Source organism: Anguilla rostrata, chromosome 17, assembly GCF_018555375.3.
Source record: "Anguilla rostrata isolate EN2019 chromosome 17, ASM1855537v3, whole genome shotgun sequence".
Taxonomy (NCBI): domain Eukaryota; kingdom Metazoa; phylum Chordata; class Actinopteri; order Anguilliformes; family Anguillidae; genus Anguilla; species Anguilla rostrata.
The window spans coordinates 23,477,474-23,504,829 of NC_057949.1; the positions used below are offsets into that span (position 1 = coordinate 23,477,474).

The following is a 27,356-nucleotide window of genomic DNA, read 5'->3' on the forward strand; positions in this document are numbered from 1 at the left end:
ACTGAAAAGACGTTTTTCCTGCCTGGAGCGCAAGTGATTGTGGGATGTGTAGTCTAAGGCGTTTCGGAAATAAGGCGGGCATATTTTGACGGATTTCATGCTCATTTTTACCTCTGCATTGAATGTTTTAAAACGTGCAAACGTGAGGAATATTTACAGGAATATGTTCGAGTATTTAAAAAATATTGAATCCTTCATTGATTGGAGCCTTATGTTTTAATAAGAGTGCTCTCTTTAAATAGCTAACAATGACAGTCAGTAGGCTACATGTAGCTATGTCTATTTTCGGCAGTGTTTCGAAGCACTGTTTGTGACACGTTTCCATTCAATGCATGTATTTTTTGCGTCAAATTTTTCGTGATAATAAGCTTAACAATGCCTAATTCAGTATGCCATTTTTATGGTTTCATACCATACAATTCATTAATTTGGTTAACAGGTCAGTCTGTAACACTAAGAACAGCACATCAGAGTCTACTGTATTAAAAAAGTATATAAATATTATATGTTAATATTTATAATTTAGTTTCAATTGTGGTCGTTTACCTTTTTCTGTTTCTTTCTTTTTTAACGAAACCTGGCCTACTCATAATCGGGAAATGACCGAGTCGTGCACTTTGTATGTTGATTAGACATGCAGAAAAATATGTTTCCTGCACTCATTTAAGATTATCGCTTTGGGTAAACTATAGTTACCATCCTCGCAATGTGGGACAGGAAGGTGCGCGGGCATCCCAAAGCCACTGCTGCTTCCTGTATAGTTAATTGTGCAGCCGAACAAGTCTTTCCAGTTTCCATGCGCCTCGCGGCAAAGCGTTGAAAGCTCGTGCACATTTCTGTTTACATAACAGGGGCAAGGAGCACCACTTTATCCACAGTGCGTGCGGCATGAAGTTGACGAACCGTCTTATCTCGGATGTGCGACAATCTAGAACCCTCATATTTTGGGTGATACATTTTTGAGATATAATTTAAGACATATATATTTTAGATGTCTGGAGAGCAAATCCTCATTATTTTTTAAAACATTAATCACAATGAATGGATTGCAAGATAAAATAATAATAAATGTAATAACAGTCTGTTAGATTGTACATTTCACCCCCTTGTGCACGCACACAATATATAACTCTACTAATTAGTACCTTAATGAACGGGTTACTGAATAGTGTGTGCTATCAACAAAGCAGACAGCAGACCGAGGGAAAAGCCTCATTATCTTTATTTAAGGAGGGAATGGGGCAGAATAAATTAATAGCACTCAACACCAAGTTGCAAATAATAAAGGACAGACTCCTTCCTACACCCTCCTACACTCTCCCAATCAACGTTCCCACAATTCCACCCTCACACCACAAACACACAGATCTTCACTTCCATGAAGCAGTGTGGAAAGTAAATGAGCTCAACAAATTATTACAGTAATAACCCTAAGTGCTATCATTATGACATAATAGAAATATTGCAACTATGGCCTAAAACTATAATGACTACTGCACCTTAAAAAAGGCTGGGTAGTGAGCTTGTAAGGGGAACCATGGAAATGGCATGTGACTAGAAAAAATGAAAATAAATAATTTGAAAATGTACATATTTATTTGTGTGGATGATGTATTGTTACTTTTGTAATATACTAGTATGTATACAGCAGATTTGAGGTGTAATGGAATGTTCTTGCAGAGGTGTAATAGCACCTTCCAGAGTGAGAACTGGCAACCATGATGAACAAAATAAAATTCCCATTGTGTCATGTACATAACTTCAATTGCAGCTCAGGATTTAACAATAATACATGAACAGGGCTGCACGCTACATGCATGTGCGCCTGAAGTACAAAACGTAAATGTTGCAGAATGAGAAAGGAAATGTTTCTGCATTCACCTGCTTGGAAGAACCAGGCGCCGTCAGATCTTACGCAAAGATCATGCAGTGCTCATTTCGCTGCTAAAACTAGTCTGTATGTTCCTTCACTGGGTTCATTTTGGCTTTCCGTCTTGTACCAAGTGATGCCAGGACAGCAGGAATTTCTACAGTGTGAACAGACAGTGGTTGCGACAAAAGAAAGTAAGGGACTGCAATAAAGAGGGGAAAAACAAGAGCATCTCTCTACTGTAGAGACACTGGAAAGACTTCGGATCCCACTCCAATTTTTAATTGATAAGGATGAATGACAAAAGGAATGGAGGGAGGTGGTGATATGAGTGTGTTATGTGTGTATGTGTGTGTGTGTGTGATGGGGGGACGACACACGATTAGGGGGTAGACTGGGTTCAGTCTCAGTGGAAGAATTTTGTCTTTTTTTTTTTTTACTTCTTGGCAATGACGAGGGTGTGGTAGATGGGCTTCACCACGATGTGCAGGTAGAGGGAGTTGTCGATGAGGTACTCGGACGCGCGTCGCTGCAGGTCGGCGTTGGCCAGGAAGTCGCCCGTCTCCTCGGTGCTCTGGTGGAAGTTGTAGACGTGCCGCACCACCGCCTTCCCCTGCTGCCGCGCCGCCACGATCACCGTCTTCTGGAAGCTGACGCCGGCGAAGTCGGCGCTGGAGGTGGCGGGCGTGACGATGATGCGCGGGTGGCCTGCGCTGCCGCCGACGCCGCCGCCCCCGCCACCCCCGCCGTCGGCCCGGGCGGGCAGCATGGAGCCCGCGTGCTCCCCGTACGGCGCCCGCAGGTTGAGCGGCAGCCAGCGGGGCGAGAAGAGCGCGTTCCACGTCACCCGCTTGCCCGCGTCGTGCCCGCTGGGGCCCAGCTGCGTCTGGAAGCTGGTGCTGCGGTCGTCGCGGGTGGGGTTGTTGATGACCCACGGCGCCCCCCAGGCCGGCGACAGGTAGTTCCGGGGGGTGAAGAGGCTGCAGTTGACGTCGAAGTACTTGGCCAGCTGCTGGGGGGAGGCGGCGTGGAACTGGAAGGCCAGGAAGAGCAGGTCGCGCACCGACTCCTGGTACCTGAGCAGCAGCGGCGACTGCTTCTGCAGCCGGAACAGCTGCTGCGGCGGGATCATGGCGTAGCGCACGGCCCGCAGGGCGCTCTCCGCCGCGGCCGCGTCGGGCCGGTTCTGCGCCGCCCAGGCCTCCAGCGCCTCGAACAGCTCCAGCTCGCTGTGCAGGACCAGGTCGGAGCGCTGCAGCAGGGTCAGCAGGAGGCCGTCGCCCATGGCGACCCACTCGCCGCTCTGCATGACGGACGACAGGTTCCAGGACAGGTACTGCAGGCAGCCGTCGCGCAGGGCTGCGTCCCCCGTCTGCGTGGCGTACTGGTACCAGCCCACCACGTGGCCCGCGGGCGAGTCGCTGGCCATGTGCTGCCGCATGTACAGGCTGAGGCCCTGCCGCAGGGCCCACACGCGGTACTTGCTGGCCAGCTTGTGCAGGGGCACGGCCTGGTCCAGGCTGACTGAGATCTCACCGCAGTACAGGTACCTGCGGAGACAGCAGCCGAAGGGGACAGGCCTACCGGATTAGACGTCGAGATAGGTACCTGAGTAGACCGCCGGAAAGGGGCCATGATTCGAGAATGAGAAAGACAGGCGCATGTATTTAGGCCAGCCAATGAGCTGAGCTGTCTCCCGGCCCTAGTAATACAGGGACTAATTTATCCTCAAATGCTAAGCAAATGCACCATATCATGTTACTATAGGTTTTTAGACAGGCCAAAGTGTTGTTGCTTTTTTCATTTTGGATCCGGTACACATTTTCGCCAATGCCAGACAAGACAGAGGACAATCTTACTCTTAAAATCCTAATTTTAAAACAATCCTAAACGATAAGAACAAGAATCAGAGCAAGGCAGCATAAAGGTCTGAGAACTTCATTAAATCAGCACCTCAGCTATCTCACACCAGATCCATTCTGCCCGAGGTGCGCTTCCAGATGACCACACTTTGATTCAGAATCTTTATGTATCAATTGGCCTCAGCCCCTCATAAGTGTGGTCATAACCAGTTTGTCACCCGGGGGCTGGTGTAATGACGTGATCTGCCACTAGGTAGAGCATGTGGCCTACAATGGAAGCTTTTTGATTTTCACTCTTGGCTCTTGTTACTGTCAGTGACCACTTAGGATAGAATATAACAAATTTATAACAGAATTTATTCAGGGTAATCAAAACATCTTTTGCGCAGAAATTAGAACTGGAACCCCATGTATCACCTACTGGAGGCTAAGTAAACTGACCTATTTTTGTGTTTAACCTAGCGTGATATATAAAAAATTAGCCTTGACAAAGGTGAGGTCCAGGTTTGTTCATATTCATAATTAAATTAATGTAGGCAGATTTCACTGTGTTTTGATTGGTGAAGCAATCAAAAGAATCTTTGGCCAAGTGGGCCAAAAGTAATGCAATCGTTTTGGCTCAATTTAGTGTTACTGGAATACAACATTATCAAAAATAAATGTATAATCCTGGGAAGCCCAATCATTATCTGTTCCAGCCTCCTAGCCACACGTCAACATCCACCTCAAAAAGCTGCGCCCCTCCATACCCCGCCCTGCCTCTCCCTGCCCCGCCCGCTCACCGCGTGAACTTGTCGAAGACGGCGGCGCATTCGGCCAGCTCCGTCAGGACGAGGGTGCTGCCGTTCCGGGCCTGCAGGAGCTCCTCGAACACCTCGCTGTGCAGGGACAGCACCAGCGCGTGGGCCTGGATCACCTTCACCTCGTCCGAGTTGACGGTCTGCACCCGGAGCACCACGTCGCTCCCGTTCCCCTGCGCCAGCAGGGCCTCCAGACGCTGCACCAGCGCCATCGAGTGGTTGATTGTGGCCCAGCCGCTCTCCAGGCCGGCGTCAGGCTTGAGTGCGGCTGCAGGGAGCAGATCAGAGCAGGAGTTCCAGCCACGCCCTGATATCACCAACTCCCATCATATTGCTGATATCAGCCACTCCATCACACTGCTGATATCAGCCACTCCATCACACTGCTGATATCAGCCATTCCATCACACTGCTGATATCAGCCACTCATCATACTGCTGATATCAGCCATTCCATCACACTGCTGATATCAGCCACTCCATCATACTGCTGATATCAGCCACTCCATAATACTGCTGATATCAGCCACTCCATCATACTGCTGAAATCAGCCACTCCATCACACTGCTGATATCAGCCACTCATCATACTGCTGATATCAGCCACTCCATCACACTGCTGATATCAGCCATTCCATCATACTGCTGATATCAGCCACTCATTCACCGCATTATCAGCCACTCCATCACACACGCTGATACAATCACTCATCACCTGCTGATATCAGCACCATCACACTGCTGATATCAGCCACTCCATCACACTGCTGATATCAGCCACTCCATCACACCGCTGATATCAGCCACTCCATCACACTGCTGATATCAGCCACTCCATCATACTGCTGATATCAGCCACTCCATCACACTGCTGATATCAGCCACTCCATCACACTGCTGATATCAGCCACTCCATCACACTGCTGATATCAGCCACTCCATCACACTGCTGACAATGGGCACCCATTTAGAGAAGAAATAGAAAAAGATTTACTGTTATTGCCTATTTTTTAAATGGTCAGTGGGTGCTCATATGAAGATGTTCGCATCTTTTATCGGTAGAACCAGCATGATGGCCTGAACTTTTTATCGCAGAATTGAGCAGTATGCGTAGTGTATCACTGCATTTAGAATCGTAACAGCCTTCACTGTGGGTGTTGCAAACACTCCGCTCTGCATGCAGTTTAATATTGTTTATTTTGAATTGCATGCAGAGCTGTCTGTTTGTAACAGCCTTTATTGTGGATGTGATGCCGCAATCTACATTTCCCCAAGGCAATAATGAGGTCAGTAAATTAAAGATACACATAGCCCCAAACCCTGCTGTTTGTTTGATCACTCCCTCCACAGTGAGAAACAGCTGAGGCAAGAACACACGCCTGGGGAGTCAGACCAGATGTTGACCCACTTGTTAATTAATTAAGAAGTACTGATCCACTTATTTTGGGTTCTGGGGGTAAAAAAAAGGAACATACATACACAGGTCTGATTTTGTGTTCAATGATCCACAGGAGTCAGGCCATCATATTGATGTTTCTGCACGTTTCTAAACATGTATGCTCACGTTTCTAAACATGCATGCTGGTATTTTTTTTCCCGTACGAAGTTAACTGGAGAGCAGCACCCGGCTCAAAGGTGAAACTGAAGGTAAATGGTAAATGGACTGCATTTATATAATGCTTTTATCCAAAGCGCTTTACAATTGATGCCTCTCATTCACCAGAGCAGTTAAGGGTTAGGTGTCTTGCTCAGGGACACTTCGACATGCCCAGGGTGGGGTTTGAACCGGCAACCCTCCGACTGCCAGACAACTGCTCTTACCTCCTGAGCTATGTCGCCCTTGAAGGCACAGTCTTAGCACAGAGCTCGCATAGCCTGCGCACCTAGCTCAGGTGCACAGTCAGGCCTGCGTCTCCTTGCTCAGGTCAGTTCAGTGCTGCTCAGAGCCAGAGCCAGGCAGCGCCTTCTAGGTCAAATAACGACCAAAAGGTCCTGCCAATAAATAGTCATATTAGTGGCCTGATGGGTACAGACTCCCTGCAGAGTCACATCAAATACTCAAACAAAAGGTAGGCCTACTCATCCTTTCAAAAGGTGTATTATGGGTAATGGCCATGTGATGAACCAGCTTCCTACCACAGGGGCAGAGAGACAGAGTAGTAATTTACATTCATGAATCATCTTTTCTGAAACGCTCACAACTGATAATTAAACATGACGCCTGCCTGCCTGCCCCCGGCGATGTTTATTGGTGTGAGTGATTTATTCGCGTAATCGCATCCAGCACGGTGAGGTAGACTTTGTGTTTTTCGGCAAAGCTCTGGAATCGTCCCAAGCAGACAGTGTGCATGAACCGTTCTGACCGTAGGCCCCCCGCAACGCTGTGGCAGATTGATTTTTGCATTTTTATCGGAGTCTCGAGCCAGGACGTCAAACCAATGCTCGCACACAGGCATATGGCAGCAGTTACAGCAGCGAGGACACTGAGGAAATCGAGCGGAGCCATCTTTCCTGCTTCTGTATCAGCGCAAAACGATAGTTTTCCTCCCCCTAGCCTGAACACGAGGGTTTCTGAACCCACACTGTGAACAGAGAATATATATTTAAAAATGAAAACTAAAGAAACTAAACTAAAACAAAACTGACCAGTGAGCTGCTGTCAGAGAGCAGCCGTCTCACTTGATGCCATATGATTTAACGTGTGTGTGTGAGTGTGAGTGTGTGTGTGTGTGTGTGTGTGTGAGAGAGAGAGAGAGAGAGATAGCATTAAAGAGAAATACTGAGTCAAAGGATAGCAGAATCAATGGCAGATCGTGCCACATAGGCAACATGCAATAGGACTAATATCCATTAAGATTAACATCCAACAAGTAGTACCAGAATCCATAGTGAGGAATAACGGTAATGATGGCGGCTACTCCCGTCTCATGGCAATAAAAAAACCCGGCGCGGGCGGTACTGCTGGGATGACACGCCTCCCACGGTGAGAAACCTGGCTAAAGGAGCAGTGAGCGTGAAGTGCACTGCTCTGGTGATAAGCAGGACAATATTCCGGTCTGCAGCACACAGAGATCACCCACCCCCAATACCCCCCACCCCCCCACCCCCCCCCCTCCCCCCACCATAACCTCGCTGCCCTTCAGACACCTCTTCCTTATTTAAAGGCGTACTGCTCCTAATGTGTTGCCCCACCCCTTGACTACCTTTGAGACACGGAGAGAGCTACCCTCCCGCCCCGCCGGGTGGATCGAGGACAGGAAATGGTGATGCAGAAGACGGGGGGGGGGGGGTTGGAGGGTGTCTTTTCGGCAGAGCCGTCTCCTCCCTTACCTGCGCCGGCCACGGTGACGCAGAAGCCGAGGATGGCGAGCAGGACCCCTGCGCCGATCCAGGCGGGCCTCCCTCCTCCACGCTCCGAGCCCATCTCTCCTTCTCTGTCTAATACAAGCTCCTGTGCCTCTTCTTCTTCTTCTCCTTCTCCTCCGCCTCTGCTCTCCTCTGCTCTCCTGCTCTTCTTGTGGCCGTCCCGGGCTGATGCGACGTGGCGTACCTGCAGCAGGCCCCTCCCGTCCGCCCCGGTGCGTCTGGATTCGGGGGTTCGTCCCGTGTGGCGCTCCCGGCTCCCAGTCCCACACTCTTTATGTAGGATGCCGGGCCGCCCTCCGCGGGAGGCAAATCGGCAGCCTCACGGACCCCATTGATTGGTGGAATCTGGCAGGGCCGTTGCCATGGCAACCACTTTGATTTTTTTTTTTGGTTTTTTTTCTCTCTCCTTCTTTCTCTCTCTAGCATTGCACAGCATTGATCCATGCCCGGTCCAGGAAGTCTGCATGCAGAGAGAGCTTCAGTTAGGCTGAGGGTGGGGGTTGGGAGTGCCTTTTTTTATTAAACATGATTTTTAGAACAGATCAGCTGGTGGCAAGCAATAACACACGCACATGCATGCTCCGCACACACACACACACATGTACACACACACACACCCACACAAACACACAGACACGTGCGCACTCATGCATGGCCACACACTCACATGCACCCATACACACACATACACACACACTCACACACACACAGTGGGAGTGAAAATGAACCTGATTAAACCTGAGGAGCTGATGGTGCAGCTCGTTATGTGTCCCTCTCCCTGCCCGTCTCTGAGCTCCGCCTGGGACTGAAGGCCCCGAGGCGACAAACGATGGAGGCAGCCTGTCACCCCATCGCCCCATTCATACCAGACTCCACAGCCTCCACACGCATCACAGCCCTGAACACTCCTGCCCGTCTAGCACATCTCTGTGGGGACCTTTCCTTACCTTTCACCTTTCACCTTTTACCGTTCAGCGACTGCCTCCACATAAAAAAAAACCAGAGAGCGAAAAAGTTGTTTTTTTGTTTACTCCATTTTAAAATTCTTCCACCTTTGTCCCACCTCTGTATGTAATTGAGGTGGCTGTCGTGTCGGACATTTTGAATTCAGCGGCTTAATTTACGGGCTATCAGTGTGGTTAATTTTACATGATGTCGCCACGTGTCTTGCACTCTGCAGCCAATGTTGCGCCACTGAGCTTCTGCAGGAGTTTCACCAGGTTTTACCTCCAGGAGGACTCGCGACAAGCACCTTTCTGGCAGGCGCAACTGTTCCCAGATCAGTGCAGCGGCTTCACGGGAGTACGCAACAGAGACGGACTTTCAGATGCTGACAAAATCCCATTGGAAAAAGCGGACAAAAGAAAGAAAAGTAGACGACAGCGAATCGCCGTCACAGATGGCAAGCGTGGCGTGCGGTAACACCGTCTGAAAACGCGGTTTGCCGCCGCGGGCGGATGACACGCTTTGCGGTGGGAAATCGATAAGTCCGCTCTCTCCGCTTCGGTGCCTGCATGACAACCGCTCACACGACCACGCAGCGATCCAAAAAAACCATCTCGCCCCATTTTCACGCGGGTCAGCATGCACACCTCTCTGCTTTCCCTGCTGTTTCCTGCCCCCAACGCACAGTCTCTCACCTTGACCATGGGGTCAAAGGGCGTCTTCTGTACTTCCTGACAGTTGGGGAAACTGGAAGTATTGACCTTTTAACAGATGTTGTGGTATGTTGTATAACACATTGACTAGCATCATCTCTCAACTGAACATATGAAATAACGGACGCAAAAATGGCACACACCCGAAAGTTGCGGAGTTGCAGACTAACGGAGCGTAAATAATGAAAAATCAGGCCCTGCCAAAGGCACCTTTTGCCAAAACGTTTGCTAATAAACAGAGCAAAGGGGAACCTGAGTAAACACATAAAATAAATAAATCCGCCATTCGCATAAACCTACAATGACCCATGACTTTTCAGGCTTTATATTAGAGAAATTAGTTATTGAACAGGAACTCACAGGTTGTGCCATTAGCTTCGTAGCTCAACTATAGTATTCCCGTAATTCTCATTTAACATGTTATTTTATTTGTAAAATTTCCTACATGTATTTCAGCACCATGACACCTGTGTTTGTGTAATGAAATAAAAATGTTATTTCATTATATATCCTACTATATTGAGTATTATACCTATAAGGAAAATAACCATTGTTTTACAGGCATTAAAAAACTTACATTTATTCTCAAGCTGTGTTTGATACATTGAGATTCATGTCCCTTCTGTTTGTCATCTGCTTCAACAGCTTGTAGGTTTAAAAAGGTTTAAAAAAAAAAAATTATTTTTGTTTTATCTTATAGTTATATGTAATTCTAATTTATTGTTTGGCATAGTTATTGTTTGAATTGTGAGTGCCATCAAAATAAAAGAAATCAGTTTTATTTAACCATTTCAGTTCTCTGAGAATATTTCTGCCAGGTACTCTTTTTATACATTATAAAGCAATGGTATGTGACATGGTTCTATGATGTGGTTACATCATATTATCTATTCTTGTAATGTAAGACAGTTTACATACCTGAGCTGACACTTTTGTTTTTGGAGATAAATTTAAGTGAACAAAATGAAAATGATTTTTTTTTTTAGTAAGCAAAAATGATTTTTTCCAGTTATAATGAGTCTACCAGTTAATCCACATCATATCCTGACCTAAGCTTGACATTTCCTGTTAGGGGCAAGTTTTGTGAACAAAATTAGGTGGCATGAGGGGTTATCTATTTGATCATTTGTAAATAAAATTAAATAAAATTAAATAAAAAAAAAAAAAAAACTGAGGGTGAGGGTAGTGAAAAAACCTCAAAATCACCCAAGAGTTCAATGAGTTTTAATTCATATTTCACAGTAATGAAAGAGCATATGTATTGCAAAATAAATTATACATGAAAGCAGTCCCTTGCTGATGTTGCAATGGCACTAATTTACATATTTTTAAATGCATGCTGCCCCTTTTAATAACGTTGAAAATCTGTGCTCTCTGTTTTGGGCATTGCATTGCACAGTGCATTGGCATGTTTTATTTTTCATCTGGGAAAATCTAAATTATTTTCATGAACATATGAAATAAAAATAAATCTGCCTTTTCATAAACCTGCAGTGAGCCATGCATTTCCAGGTTTTATATAATGGAAATGGCATCGTTGAATAAACGTCACAGGATGCGGCATCAGATTCACAGCTCAACTACAGTTTTCACATTATTCACATTTAACACGTTATTTTATTTTCCTATATGGATTTCAGTCTGCTTTTCAAAACAAGCAGAAATGGGGTCCTGTTTTTAATCAATACCAACCACTCCATCCACCATCGGGGGGCAGTGCAGATAGCAAAGCTCAAGCTAAGAAGCAGGGAGCAAAAAGCAAAAGGTACATACACAGACGTAATGTACGCAGGAAGAGATATGAAGGGGCACCCGAGACACATCCTCCCACTTTTGCACATTTCCCATCAATGTGATGCTGTATGCATTCTTGGAGAATAATTACCCAGAGTTCCTTGTGTTTGATTGCTCTCTCTAAGAAGGACACCAGGAAATACTGATCGGCTGCTACACAGCTCTTAATTCTATGGACGTAGCACAGAAACTACAACACTGCATAGTTTCCCAATACAAAATAGAATATCTAAAGATATTGACAGCTGTTATTCAATGAATGCATATGACATTGTAACGTGAAATCAATAAATGAGTGCGTATACTTAAAAATGATTCCCAAGAAAAGCTGTTTGAGGTACCATCGCTTTGTTGTACGTCGCTCTGGATAAGAGCGTCTGCCAAATGCCTGTAATGTAATGTAATGTACCGTGACGAAACCAGGAAGCTGGCTCTTCAGGCGAATGTATAAATGTTTGCCTTATTTTCCATTTGCATTACATTATACATTACATTTATTTGGCAGGCACCTCGATCCAAAGCTTTTCCCCAGCAGAACACAATTCAAAACACTGCCTAAGTGTGTACAGCAATCACTAACATCACTAGCATACAGGTGTGTGGTCCACAGTGTACCCATCTGCTCGCTCTCTCTCAAGAGCTCACTGAGCAAAGGGAACAGCATCGCAGCACTCGCAATGCATGCCAGCACAGAAGGGTGCTCCTCCCCCACGAGTCATTCAGAAAAGCCAATGCCCCCATGCTGTCACAGGGACACTGAGGTGCAGGAGATCCAATGCCCAAAGACTCACTGATTGATTGACTGATGGATGCATGGCTGGTTAGACAGAGAAGCCAATAGGACATAATACTCCAGCGCACGAAAAATCCTGTGTCTTTTTACCAACATTAATGTTTCAATAAAAAGAAAATCTCATCTGTACAACCTTTCAACGGGGTTACGTCTAGTGGGAAAATCTGTCATGTGTAATTCGCAATTACAAAGATGGTGGATTAAATAATAAGATGCCAATCTACCGATCCTAGAATTCTTGTCAAAGAAAAACGGTTCCAACAAAATCCCAATAATCAGGCAAAAGTTTTTATTTAAATTTGATTATTTTGTTTTTATTTTTTGACATGCATAGGGCATTAAATTCCTCTGAAACCCACCTACTGTGCGTTCCTCAGTAAATAACACCAAGAGCAAAAAAGGTCACACTGAAACACTGTCAGATTTTTTAAAAGTTGCCCTGGGGAGCATCAATGAAGCACAGCAGAGAGTCTATGACCAGCGCTGTCTATTTCATTAGCAATGCAGTTCACTGTATAATGGAGGGCCGGAATGCATAGAAACACCACTGACCTTGGGCTGACATCTGAAACCAGCCAATCAGCTCCTTTCTCCCATATTACATCAGAATGGAGCACTCACAGGATTTTTTTTTTCTCCTTCTGCTTATTTTTGCCTTTTTTGCTCTTATGACTCAACACTATTCAAGAGCACAAAAAGGAGTGGACCTTACGTGCGTAGTGTAGGGGAGGCTCTAATGGAGTGATTATATAACTGGATCGATTGCGAGGCCGATCTGATCCTAATGGCGGCAGCTCCTGTTCAGTCTGGTGTTTCACGGGAGTTATGAGAAGTGGGTTAATGTTTCACCTGTTAAAACAGGTCCGGCCGGACAGAGCCTGCACAGAAAACCGATGGCTTAAATGACCAAGTTCTATAATAGCTGCCCGAAGGCACTACGCTGCCGGTGTGATTGTAGAAAACGTTTGCTCCACTTCACCATCTCTCTGTGATTTCTTAACCATTGAACAACATAGCAGTGTGTGGTGGACCATTACCATAACAACAACAATAGCAAGAGGCGAAGCTGCTCTGCTCTAGCACTGCTAGAAATAGCTGTACAAAATACGTATTGTATCTTATTGAAGCTGTGTTTTGTAGTTGTCCATGACCATGAAATGCACTTTTTGTACGTCGCTTTGGATAAAAGCGTCTGCCAAATAAATGTAATGTAATGTAATGTTATGGGAATGGATATATGTGAATGAAGTCTAGTTAACAAAACAGGTTTCAAAAAATGACTATTTCACTTTCTGTATTTTAATATTATTTTAGTTTTACAATGTTTTCATTTGTCCCGAAGTGAAGGATATTTTAGATACTTGTAGAAGTTCAGGATAACCTTCCTCCTTTGCAAAGGCTGGTATAGAAGCATTCTCAAAAAAACACTTCAAATAACATGCTCAGTGATACTAAAATAATACTAAACTAATATCAATTCGAACGAATTCTCACTAGTTTTATCATAACAATCCACTAGGTGACGCTTTATGCTCGGTTTTATTTTGAGGAATTTCTGGTTTTAATGAAAAACGTTCCAGTACCTCTCTTCCAACTGCTGCTGCGCTGGGGTAGGCTAAATATGCAGGCACCATATGTTATTCTGCTTTTGACAAAATACGTAGTGTACATCACCCTTTCCAGCGCGTAGCATAAATTAAGTCTTCTTTCTTCATTAGTTACTTATGTTGCTACGAGATTTTAATATTGTGGTAGCCTGTGTAGCACATTTGTTTGTTCATAATTTGGAACTTACCCCTTGGCATTAGGCTTCTCTCCCCAAATCCCTGTTCATAGATTAAGGAGTTTTCTCCTTCCTGCCTTGAAATCTGTTCAAAGAGGAATAGGGTCGTTTCTACTGAGTTCCAGTCCAAATTTGCCTCATTTTCTCAACTTGTCAACTGAATAACGCCCAGGCCAGGGGCTTAAAAGACTGGCATCGGGAACGCATGGTTAGAGCCAGGTACGGGCATGCGCAGGATTTAAAAAATTGCCTGTTATTGAAGTGCAAAAAAAAAGAAGAGATTAGCGAATTTTCAAACATTGACAGTTTATGATGGTTATCTTGCACTCATTTATAACGCAAATACAACAGAAAGTTGTAATACGACTTCTAAGGCTATATGTTTTCCATAGCATTGCAAAGATGAAAGCGAAATAAAAGAATCATAAACACAATATGCGTTTACTAGCCTACATTAATTTGTTGATGATCAAGTCCGCCACACTGTGATAGGGTTAGGATAGTGTCATACACTTTTTGCCCTAGGGTTGCGAGAGCATCCTCTTTTTCGTTTGTTCGTTTACAAACATGAAGTGAGTCTATTAGCCAGCCGGGTCGGACAGACTACTTCAGGCTAGCAGTGATAGTTTCCATTGCGTTTTCACAAGATGTCTGCAAGACCTGGCTATAATAACGTTGAACGGGTTCAGAAGATAATCCATGCAATGACTTGTGCCGCCACTAGTAAAGAACCCCTGGCAGGCTCTGCTGACATTGCAATGTGTGACACTTGGCCACACTAGCCAGAGAGGCTAACACTACATAGGATATATTTTTAAAACGCTTGTATATAGGCTATGTAAAACTAATGAATAAGTAAAACTAATGAATAAGTAATAAGTAATTCTTTTTAATTCATTTAAAAGAGAGATGGGGATTCGTGGGGTTGAATGGCACCCCCTGGCGCATATGACCTCGCGCTCCTGGTACCCGGCGTTGGCGCCCTGCAGTAATACCAAATAGTTATCTCCTTAATATTTCAGTTCGTGTCCGCTCGTGTCCTCGTAACATTAAATTATTACATTACATTACAGGCATTTAGCAGACGCTCTTATCCAGAGCGACTTACACAACTTTTTTTACATAGCATTTTTTACATTGTATCAATTTATACAGCTGGATATATACTGAAGCAATTTCGGTTAAGTACCTTGCTCAAGGGTACACCGGCAGTGTCCTACCGGGAATCGAACCTGCGACCTTTCGGTTACAAGCCCACTGTGCTACACTCCTCCGCAACGCTGTACAAGTTAATGTTTTTTAACGTAGCCTAATTGTTGAGGATTTCTGAATGGTTTGATGAGCGGGTCGTGAACAGTTCGTTCGATTGCCGGAGGTTTTAAAGGATTCCACCCAGTGCCTTCTCTCGTGAACTTTCTTTCTGCGCTTATAGGCTACTACAGATTAATTGCAGATCCATTTAAACCTTAAAGCTGGTCGAGTAAAAGCCCTCATTCACCAAACAAATCGCAAAGCCAGACCTGCATACTTTGCGTAATTGTGCACGACACAGAATCGATTGCGACATGCTTGGAATATGTACATAGACTTGGTTTAAATGTTTGCAAGATAAGCGGGTTAGGGGCCACGAAGGAAAGGTACATGGGAACTTTTCCGTGGGGCCTGTGGTCACAAATAACAGGGGAAAGAATTCCGGTGGACCTACAGGAGGAGGTTACTGAATAACGCTACGGTATGAATCGTTTGAGGCTGGGCTGGAACTGGAGTAGGTGGATGATAACTGGAGGGTGGGAGGGAGAAAAAAAGGAGAGAGAAAAAAATCACCCAGAGGGACTGATAGTTTACCGGCACGATCTGAAAAGAGAAGTCTGCATGTAGCACTGGTAAACCAAAGGAAACGCATTTAAATTCACAAATTATTCAGTAATAATTCCAAATGGTTGCTCTGCCATTTTTAGTAACGAACGGGAACAAATTATTTGGCAGAGCAATAAACTGGATGCCTGTACCGTTTTTTTAGTTCACAAATCGATGACAGAAACGTAGTATAGTATAGGAGCGCAGTTATCTTCATTTAGCCGTTTCTTTTTGGAGGGTGCTCTCATCGGCATTAAAACGAAGAGGAACGGTGGACAGGTAAGCGCCCCCCTTGCTGTTTAACATATTTAATTGCGTACTGTCCACTTTCTGTTATTTCTATTTTTGAGCTTATATATAAAGTTGAACAACTCAAAAATTAGTCTACTTGGTTCGAAAAACCATACGACAGAACCATAATGCTATATTGGTCAGTGTAAAGCTCTTGATAAGAAAATATTCAGAGATACTTTAAAATGCTTAATTTCTAAATCATCATTTTTATTGCGATTTTGTAATGATTTTCATTCCGGCATTTTATTTATGAAATACTCCAGAAACGAATCAGGATATTTATTCGTCTCAAAAGCTATTTTATATTTCTTTGTTGATGGTCTGTTCGTGATAGAGCGTACTCTTACGGGACCTTGAAAGGACTTGAAAATTCCCTGTAATCCACTTAAGTGCATTAAACTTGTACATTGCACGCGTTAGTAATTAACTAAAGATGTATGCTACTAATGGTTACTAATAGTTGTATTTATTATAAATTAATAAAATACCAAAATATCCAGAGCCTGACAGGGCTGCTAAGGAAGGCATGAATATCGCCATGTCCCCGGACAAAGCGTTCATTATGGCTGGAGAAGGTGACGGTGACAACCTGGGGGTTGGGCACGTGCTGGCATATTCCACAAAGGCGGTGCGAGCCAAATCACCCCTGGGGATGCAGCAGTCCCACCACAACACTCGCGGATCAATTAGTCGCCCTATGCAGAAAAAAAACGACGTGACTCAGAGTGGACAAGGGATCGGGCCTGCGCACAGAGTGGCCATGGATCAACTTCGTCACAGACCAGTCGTCTGACTGAGAATGGTTATCAGCCCACACAGGCTGCCATTGTCGCTGTGATTCACAGCTTCGGTTACATAACCCTCAACAGACTGCGCTCTTGCGATAGCGGCGCTTTAAATTCGGCATTTAAGTTTAAGTGTTGTGACTCAGATATTCTGTAACATCTGTCACATCATACACGTCGTAGCATTTCTCAAATAGAACTCATGGGAAGCCTTCAATTACTAGCAAGGGGGAATTTTACAATCTTAGTAGAACTAAAAATAATAAATATAAATAATAAAAATAAATAATGATATGATTAGTACAATTATGGTTGTCATACTGTTATTATTGATGTTAACAATGTAACACCATTAATACAAACAACGTCGTCGATATTAATAACGATTTTAATAAATAAAAAGTATGTCGTTTTCCTTTTCTTCTATGTGATGACTCACACCAGACTGAATAATTGTACACCTGTTAAACCTTGGGCATTCTGGCAACTGGTCTGATCTAGCCTTTGTTTGACTTTAATATTTAGCTTTAGGTATTTATGGAGACACTGGGCAGGTCAGAGGTAGATATTATGAGATGTCTTTTGTTTCGCATTACTCATACAGCTCACCTGAATCTGTCATGGGACGGGCCCTAAGCCTCATATTTGCCTATCATGGAAGGATTTTATAATTGCATCACACGCTGCATACATAACTGTGAAGGACCCGTTTTCTAATCTGACCTGTTGCCTTAATTTGTATTGTATGCATTTTATATTTACATAGCCATTGTGCAGACACTTTTATCCAAAATATCTTATACAGCCAGCAAGCTTTTAAAAACGTATATCCAATGCTATTTCTACAGATTTATACTGCAATTCATTTACCTTATTCAAGCGTACAATGGCAATGGCCTGCATGGGATTCAAACCTGCAACTACCGAGTTACATGACCAGCTCCCTTAACTATTACACTACAGTACTGCCGCGTAGAAGTCACATTTTTCAATGGACATGCGTGCTGTGACGGCAGATTAGGGCAATTTACACACTTTACAGCATGTCAGAAGAAACCGTACGGACACAAACCCTATCGCTGATTACCAGGACATGTGCCTGACATGCCCTTGCCCTTCACTGCCATTTACTGCTGTTCACCTCTGTTATAAATGTATTGATTTTCAGTGCAACAGGGGAAAAGGCTACACGTTCTGTTCTGGAGTTTAAAGTACATCGTTATTAACCTGGCCCACAGAAAGCAGTTGAGAACACGGACGGTACGTGTTTTAAGCGAACAGACGGTTTTCCTGTGGAGAAATTGCCGTTATGCTGATTTTTGTTTGCTCAGATTTGTCTCTTGTTCTGTCACGCTCTGCCAAATTGATTCTCTCCTCTCTGTCTCTCGTGTCATTCACCTTTCAGTTATTAGATTGCTATGCCTTCTGACTCTCCCAAATGCTATGCACTCTGACTGACCCTTCGGTCTCTGTGTGTGTGTGTGTATGCATGTGGATATGTGTGCATGTGTGTGTGTGTGTGTGTGTATGTGTCTTACACAGCAGTCACTGGTGACCATGGACCGCACACTCCCCCTGGCGCTGCTGCCTTCATTCACAGCCTCCCAGTGGTCTCTGCCCGGTGTCCGGGCAACCAACAGCACCCCCTACGGGTGCAGCCCCGCCGTCAGCGTCCTGCACTACAACCTGTGCGACCTGGACGCGGTCTGGGGCGTGGTGGTGGAGGCGCTGGCGGCGGCGGGCGCAGTGACGGCCTTCATCCTGCTGGTGGTGCTGGTGGCCAGCCTGCCGTTCGTGACGGCGGAGGGGCGGAGGAGCGCGGTGGGGCTGCAGGCGGGCCTGCTGGTGTGCACGCTGGGCCTGTTTGGCCTGGCCTTCGCCTTCATCGTGGGCCGCGACTTCGCCGTCTGCGTGGCCCGCCGCTTCCTGTTCGGCGTGCTGTTCGCCGGCTGCTTCTCCTGCCTGCTGGCGCACGCCGTCAGCCTGAACGCACTGGCGCGGCGCGGGCGCGGCTATCGCGGCTGGCAGCTGTGCCTGGCGGCGGCGGGGCTCTGGGTCGTGGAGGCAATCGTCAACACGCTGTGGCTGGTGGTCACGGTGGCGCGCTACCCAATCAGCTCCCCCGAGGAGCCCGTGCCCTGCGCGGTCACCAACCCGGACTTCGCCATGGCGCTCATCTACGTCATGGTCCTGCTGCTGGCCGTGCCGGTGGCGGCGGCGGCGGCGCTGGGCGGCGGGCGTGCCGAGTGGCGCCGCCCCGCCGCCTTCATACTGCTCACCGGCGTCCTCTCCGCGGGCATCTGGGTGGCGTGGGTCGTCATGTACGTGTACGGCAACCGGGCGCACGGCGGGCCCGGCTGGGACGACCCCGCCCTGGCCATCGCCCTGGTGACCAACGGCTGGGTGTTCCTGGCGCTCTACGTCATCCCCGAGGTGGCCGCCCTGCAGGGCGACAGCAAGGACCCAGAGACCCCGGAGGGGGACAGCTACCCCCCGGAGCGGGTGGGGTACGAGACCATCCTGAACGGGCAGAAGGACCAGAGCTCGCACAATGTGTACGTGGAGAACAAAGGCTTCACCATGGATGAGCCCAACACAGGTAGGAACACACGTCACCTACCAGGCTCAGCTGCATGCGTGTACAATACATACATGCGTGTACAGAGTGCATATACAGTACGTACAAGAAAGTACACACTGTCCGTGTAGCCGCGAAGTCCTCGAGCTCTGAGAACGCAAGGTCACGGTCTTCGCTCTGATACCCGAAGCCCAAATTTAAATGACAGATCCAGGCCCTCAGGTTTTCGTAGGGGAAGAAAAGAATGAAAAGAATTGCACAAAATTGGCATCCGTAACGTGTATGCACCTATACATGCACGTATGTATTTATGTGTGTATGCATATAGTGTGTACGTATGTTTGTATGTATGAAGTGTCAGAAGGTGAGAAAAATAACCTTCTCATAACTGATGAATACAGTCAAAGAAACAGTGATTGCAGAGCTCACAGAAGTGAATTTCAGCAGTGCAGAGAGAAACACGTCTGCGATATGACCGGGCCCGGCGTTCGATCAGGGAAGGATTCCAGCGGGCAGCGGCGTCTGCCCTTCCGTCTGAACAGGAGCCAACGTTCCGGTCCCAGGGAAAAAACCGAGCGGACGCGAAACCCGTGAATCGATTGTCTGAGGTCCCGTTTTGACGAGGCAGCCCGAAACAGCCTTTTAATAGCTGTCAGCGATACGCCCGCTGCCCCGATGCTGGCTGTCCGGGAGATGGGGGGGGGGGGGGGGGCGGAGAACGCGAGCGCTAGCCCGTCGGCTGGCGCTCTGTCTCAGGCACAGTTACACACATTTGCTTGCTCTCCGGAATTTGATCCGAGGTTCGGGAGCATTAGGCTAGACTTACTCTTCCCATAAGAGCATCCGAGAGACAAGAGAGCTGTAAGAGAGAGGGAGAGAGGGAGAGGGAAGGACACACAGCTGTAAGAGAGGGTGAGAAAAGACACAGCTATAAGAGAGGGAGAGAGGGAGAGAGAAGGACACACAGCTGTAAGAGAGAGAGAGACAGCTGTAAGAGAGAGCGAGAGAGAGACAGAGAGCTGTAAGAGGGAGAGAGAGAGAGAGAGAGGGAGGAACACAGTTGTGAGAGAATGAGAGAGACAGAGGAGTTAGAGAGAAAAGGAAAAGCAGATGAGGATATGACACTGAGTGACAGAAGATGTCAGGTAGATTGAATGTCAAAGAGAAACAGGAAAAGTTGTGAGAGATTACCCAGGTTAACGGGTGCAGACTGTACATGGTAGTTGTATTGCCACACAACCCCAGGAAGAATCTCCCGTCTCCACAAACCTGTTTGATGCATCATTTAAACCAGGAGAACTAGACTCAGCCCCAGGAGAGCCGTCTGTACGCAGGAACATCACCGAGCCCTTGCCACTGGCTTGTCCAGCTTGTTAATAGTTCTTATGCAATTACAGCCCGCAGTATACCGCAGTGCATCTGCAGCATGGGGCCCAGATGCAATTAATGTCAAGAGCAATCCACGGAGTTAGAATGCAATCCACAAAACATCTCTCGCTTTTCTGGCTACCTGTGCCTCCGATCGCCACGGAGACAGAAAGCCACGTTGCGCCTACTGGCCACGGGGTCGTTATCGCCCCGATCCAGACTGACTTACATCATCGTACGAGTCATAAGACGCGTGTACAAAAACACACACAACTCAAACAAGGCGTCGCTGTAAGAATATGATTTTTTAAAAAGCAGATTCTATCTTTATCGTGTACGAGTACTGTACTGAAGGGGAAATATTAATTAACACTGATCATTTTAATTACACAGAGGATCAAAACGAGCCTCATATGCATTATAAGCGATATGGTCATGCCTCACAGAACAAACCTGGGGCTGTGTTTATTTTCTAATTTCGCCATGCTCATCATTCAACGCTTCAGTGTTCTGATTTATTGTGAAAGAATGAGAATTGTCAAAAATAACGCGCATGTTGAACAGTCCCATACATCCCAAAGACACATTTACTGAAGATGAGCGCTGAAAACCAGTCACACCCATCTTTTACAAAGGACCCCTCCTGTACCTAATTAAGCCAGAACATCTGATCCTGTCTGCACTAATTTGCCAGCTGTGGACAGAGGAACACACATAATGACAGAGTAAATCAGGGACAGATGCCCCCCAGTGTTAAGAACTCAGAGCTGAAGATCTGCTCAGATCGAGCATCTGCGGCTTTAAAGAAAAGACAGGACCCCCCCCCCAAACCACCAAAGCACTGAACTCCGCCTCCAGGAATCAACTCACCCTGCTTACCAGCCAGATCCTCCAGGAAGGAGCTGAAGCCAGCATGAAGACGCTGGGATCTTTTTTCCCCCCTGTTCTGTAAACACTTGGGGCATAACTTTGTCCCTCCTTCAGACAGGCCTTGAAAGACAGACGCCGTCGTTCTCAGTTTCATGCCATCGGGCTTCGTAACCATTTACCCTGCATCTTCTCAATGGACGTCAGTACTGCAGACGTTACATTACATTTATTTATCCAAAGCAACGTACAATGAGCGCATACCAGAGGTCATTGGAAATGAATTCCTATACAAGTTACACATGTGTGTGCTGCATGTTAACATAGATTAGTGTGCACTGAATACTCTGCTCTGTGGTGATATTGCACGTTGTCATTCCTATACGAGTTACACATGTGTGTTCTGCATGTTAACATACATGAGTGTGCACTGAATACTCTGCTCTGTGGTGATATTGCACGTTGTCATTCCTATACGAGTTACACACGTGTGTGCTGCATGTTAACATACATTAGTGTGCACTGAATACTCTGCTCTGTGGTGATATTGCACGTTGAGTTACGCTGTTCAAGAAAGGAGGTGCGGTTAGCAGCAGGGCCGGAAGAGTGTGGGTGGAGTGTGTGGGTGTGGAGCGCTTCGCTTGTAGCTGGTCTCTTCGTTCTGCTGATGTGGTGATCATTGTGTCGGGCGGCGTGCTTCCCTTCCCCGCCCCGCCAACCCGTCCTCTCTCCCGCAGCGGGCAGGCCCGTGTCCCCCTACAGCGGCTACAACGGGCAGATACGGGGCTGCGTGTACCAGCCCACCGAGCTGGCCCTCATCACCAAGGGCCTGAGCAGCGTGAGTGAGACGCACGCGCGCACACACACGCACACACGCACGCACGCACAAGCATACTCACACACACACACACACACATACAAACACGCACACACGCACGCACACACACACACACACGCACACGCGCACGCACAAGCATACTCACACACACACACACACATACAAACACGCACACACTCACACACATACACACACGCGCACACACACACACACATACAAACACACACGCACGCACAAGCATACTCACACACGCACACACATACAAACACGCACGCACGCACACACACGCACACACGCACGCACGCATGCACGCACGTGCGCACACACACGCACACACGCATGGACGCACAAGCATACTCACACACACACACAAGGACACATGCAAACAGGCACACACACACACACAAGGACACACAAACACGCACACACACACACAAACAGGCACACATGCACACAAAGACACCCATTCACATTTTCATAAGAGATACTGCACTATACAGCGTGCGAAGCAGACACAAATCAGACACTGTGCTGTAGCATACATGCAAACTCACATCAAAGCTACATCAAGCGCATAAAGAACCCTTTACTGCAGTATACAGGACACATGCACATCAAAGACATAGAGCAATCATGCACACACACACACACACACACACACATACACACCCACACATTGAAGACAATGTTATGCACGTTGACATCAAAGATATCGTATTGTAATCGAATCATGAATATAAACCTGTACTGCAATGATATTATTCTGTTGTTTACACACATCAAAAGTACTGTGCACTGTAGGATCATCAAAGAAGGTACACGCCAAAAAGATACTGCACATTATGCACCCATACACACACATCAACGCACACTGCATACAATATGCTTTGCACACAAAGCATATGGCTATACGCCTCTTATTGTTAAACATAATATCTGCACCTGTGAATCACAAGGAAGGATAGTTGCAGGATAATTATTGATGAACCTTACTAATGTAATTTATTTACTGCTGTGTGGGGGGGACACTACAGAGGATGGACAATTCCCGTGAATCGGGTCCCCCCTGGGTCACCTCCGCGTCCCTCCCCCAGTCCAGCTGGAGCTACACAGCACGGCCGGACGAGAGACGTCCTGTCCCGGGACAGTCCCATGGGGGTGTAAGTTTTGTAACCCGCAACACCCCCCCCCGCACTTGCACTATCATTTTACAAACCCTGTCACGTGCCATATGCACACACTGTATTCCTGCCATACCCCCCCCCCATCTCAGTACGAAATTGTAAAACACGGCAAGTCTCTTTCTCTCGCTATCACTCTCTCTCCCTGTCTGTCTTCTCTCCTCCTCCTCTCTCTCTCTCTCCCCCCTGTATTGCTGTCACAGTTCAGTAAGTAATGCCAGTCAGTTTGTCTTGAAATGTTCTTTGCCTTCCTCCCTCAGCACATGGCTAAAATGGCAGAGCTTCACTTTCAAACCCTGCCCCTTTCTCCCCCTACAGGGGAACGGCTTGCAGGTGCGGCCTATGTGGTGAAGCCGGCTCCAGGCTCCGGCTGCGGAACACGGGTGCCGCTTTTCGGTTTCCCCTCCCTGTATTTCCCCCGCGTCCCGTGGTGCAATTGTCGCTGTGCGTGGACACGGACACGCGCTGTGGGTGTCGGCAGTGGAGGCCATGGGACCCTGACTGTCAGTGGGGGGGGGGAGGAGGAATGTCTGCTCAACAGTCACTGACCGTAGCGGTCAAGACACAAAGCCCCCCCCCCCCCCGAAGCTCCCCCACACACACACACACACATCAATGACCATTGTACCAGAGGACAGTGACCCTACATATTCTATTCAGTGACCCTACATATTCTACCAATGATAGTAAAATAGGAACCGGTGTAACATACATGCCTACATATACAATACTCTGGCAGTAGAGAATGAGGGATTTAATCTGTGTCAGGTTGCAGTGTAAAACAGCAAACTCCTGCAAGCACACGCAAGTGCACGGGACACACACTTTGCTGTAGCTGTCCCAGAGAGTAAAGCCAGGTGTGTACTTTATACGAAGGTAAACCCAGCCAAAATCGAACCAGAGCCGAACAGGGCGCTACATGCAAACGTGTGTATGGTCATTGCAGCTTCAAACCGTTCCTTTACTGACACCCCTCGACAGTGAACAGCGCAGATTCAGATTCTGTAATTGTGATAACCATGGGGAACATGGAAGCGGAAACGTTTTCTGCTCTAAGCGCAGAAACCAACAATGAGTTGATGATGATGAACTTCAGCAAATGAAAGAGGACGATTTAGAAGCCGCTGTAGTTTATTTAGCATTGCAAGAGAAAAGAAAACAAAGAGAAGGTGGTGTGTTTGCCCGCCCAATCAAATGAGCATACAGGATGAAGGGTATGCTATTTTCAGGAAACAGGTGAGATGATTTCCCAGAAGGCAATGAGGCCATCCATGTGATATTTTAAGCCGCTTGCAGGCAATCTCCGCATTTACAGTGGTATGCAAATCTCTCGGTTAGCTCGCCCAGGAGGTAGGTGCGCACCGCAGTGGCCAAAGTCAGTGAGTTTTGTTTTCTCTGCAAACGCATCATCATACGTCATTTAGTTTGTGCAACAAACTTGCTAAAGTTAGTTTCTGCAGCAAGTATACACCCAGTTTAAGAGAGAAGAAACTGATGAAGGAACAGAGAAGAGAGAAATGTGAATGAAAGATGAAGGGAATGCATTCAGCTGTCAGAGAGGTGTTGAAGTCTTCTAGTTCACAGCACCACGGTGTTCTCCCTCCCTTAAACTAACTCTGCATTACACTTTGAACTTTTAAAGTGGAACTTTCAGCAGCTGGGCAGGCGATGTACTTCCTGTTTCAGCAAAGCTGCGGGCCCAGTAAGGCCCGTGTTGAAGTTCAGAAGCCATGTTTGATGAACTTTTATCTTTGAACTTGAACCAGGCAAATTTAAAGCTTAATGTATGTGTGTGTTTGTGCATATATGCACACACATATATATGTACAGTGCCATGAAAAAGTATTTGCCCCGTTCCTGATTTCCTCAATTATTTCCTATTTGTTACACTGAATGGTTTCAGATCTTTAGACAAAAAGTAATATTAGACAAAGGGGAAAATGAGTAAACACAAAACATTTTTTAAAATATATTATTTCATCTATTTAATGAAAAAAGTTATAGAACGCTCATATCACCCTTGTGAAAATGTAATTGCTTAGTTACTCAATTAAACAATTAACCGAAATGTCATTGATAATTAGATTCAGCTGATTGCACACAGCCAGGCTTGATTGCAACCAGCCCTGTTGAGTCTAAACCTCACTCATATTTAACCGTGAAGTAGTAGATTTTACAGTGAAGTAGTCACCACAAAGTTTCTACAAGCACACTATGCCATGATCAAAGGAAATTACAGAAGAGAAAAAAATGAAATATATCAATATGGAAAGGGTTACAAAGCTATTTCTAAGGCCCTGGGACTTGACCAAACCACAGTGAAAGCTATCATCTCCAAATGGAGAACAGTGGTGAATCTTCCCAGGAACGGCCTGCCTGACAAAATGTCTACAAGGGTGTAGCAACTTATCCAGGAAGCCTCAAAGATCCCAGGAAAACATCCAAAGAACGGTAGGCCTCTTTAGCCTCAGCTAAGGTCAGTGTTCATGACACCACAATAAGAGACTGGGCAAAAATGGGATTCATTGGGAGAGTATCAAGGTGTAAACCACTGCTAACCAAGAGAAGCATCAATGCTTCTCTTGCAAAAAAGCACCTGGATGATCCCCAACGTTTGGAATAACGTTCTATGGACAGATGAATGAAAAGTGGAACTTTTTAGATGACACAATTTCACATTATGTCTGGCATAATGCAAATATAGTGTTCCGCACTAAGAACATCACACCAGCAGTCAAACATAGTCGTGGTTGTGTGATGGTGTAGGGATGCATTGTTGCCTCCAGACCTATACCACTTGCCATTATTGAAGGAACCATGAATTTTGCTTTACCAGAGCAGTTTGTGCTGAAAAACCTTTGAATTTGTCTGAATTAAAGCAGTAAAGAAAAGTGGGCTTAAAATGATCAAATTACAGGAAGTATAGCAGAGTTTGGTTGCAGTTAGTGCAGCTAAAGCTGGGACAACCAGTTATTACTTTTAAGGGGGCAATTACTTGACCATATGGGTGTTTAATAACTTTTTCATTAAATTAAATAACAATTTAAAAAATTTTGTTTTGTGTTTACCAATTCCCTTTGTTTAATATTACATTATGTCTAACAATCTGAAACCATTCAGTGTGGCAAATATTCAATAATAGAGTAAATCAGGAAGGGGACAAATACTTTTTCACAGCACTGTACATCACAATGGTATATGAAAACACTTCACAAATATTATTTTGTTTTGTTTCAGCTTTTTATAATTTTTCAAACAGTGTATGAATATTTGAGAAGTGCACTTTTCAATGTATTTATTTTTTAATAAATTAATGAATAAATTAATAAATCTCACGTTTTGGAGTAGAATGTTTCATCCATGCAAAGCAAGATCTGTCCATCTGTTTTAAGTTTCCTTGAAACTGCGCTTTAAGATGTTTTGTCAGACTTGTGAAAATGTAAAATTGTTCAGATATATGAAAATGTACTATTTAATTTTTTGGAAATAATTTATGCTGCAAAAATGTTTCTTGCAATATTTTAAATGTGTGTAAAGACAAAGCACGTGTCTAGAGTATATCACTTGCTAATGACGATACCCTCAAACGGTATAGTTCAGTCAATATTTATCATCACAAACTTGGCACGTGCCGCACAAAATAAAGATGTGCTGAATAAAGGA

At 45.8% G+C, this 27,356-nt stretch overlaps 2 protein-coding genes across 5 annotated transcripts; one reads left to right on the plus strand and one right to left on the minus strand.

Moving 5' to 3' along the window:
• Nucleotides 1-1,204: 1,204 nt before the first annotated feature.
• btbd17b (BTB (POZ) domain containing 17b) lies at nt 1,205-8,371 on the minus strand. The gene is made up of 3 exons (XM_064315876.1): nt 7,862-8,371; nt 4,515-4,800; nt 1,205-3,420 (listed from the first exon to the last, which is right to left on the minus strand). The coding sequence occupies exons 1-3, from the start codon at nt 7,953-7,955 to the stop codon at nt 2,307-2,309; spliced, it is 1,494 nt and encodes a 497-aa protein (XP_064171946.1). The 5' UTR covers nt 7,956-8,371; the 3' UTR covers nt 1,205-2,306.
• A 7,067-nt stretch (nt 8,372-15,438) lies between these two features.
• On the plus strand, nt 15,439-27,356 carry LOC135243071 (G-protein coupled receptor family C group 5 member C-like). Of its 4 annotated transcripts, none has more exons than XM_064314572.1 (5): nt 15,439-16,061; nt 18,030-18,121; nt 18,404-19,460; nt 22,412-22,512; nt 23,547-24,005. In XM_064314572.1, the coding sequence occupies exons 3-5, from the start codon at nt 18,419-18,421 to the stop codon at nt 23,796-23,798; spliced, it is 1,395 nt and encodes a 464-aa protein (XP_064170642.1). In that variant the 5' UTR covers nt 15,439-16,061; nt 18,030-18,121; nt 18,404-18,418; the 3' UTR covers nt 23,799-24,005. The 4 variants fall into 4 exon arrangements, with proteins under 4 accessions (XP_064170642.1, XP_064170643.1, XP_064170641.1 ...); XM_064314574.1 differs by lacking the exon at nt 18,030-18,121 and adding an exon at nt 24,012-27,356 and having other exon boundaries at nt 15,448-16,061; nt 23,547-23,672; XM_064314573.1 differs by lacking the exon at nt 18,030-18,121 and having other exon boundaries at nt 15,440-16,061; nt 18,407-19,460.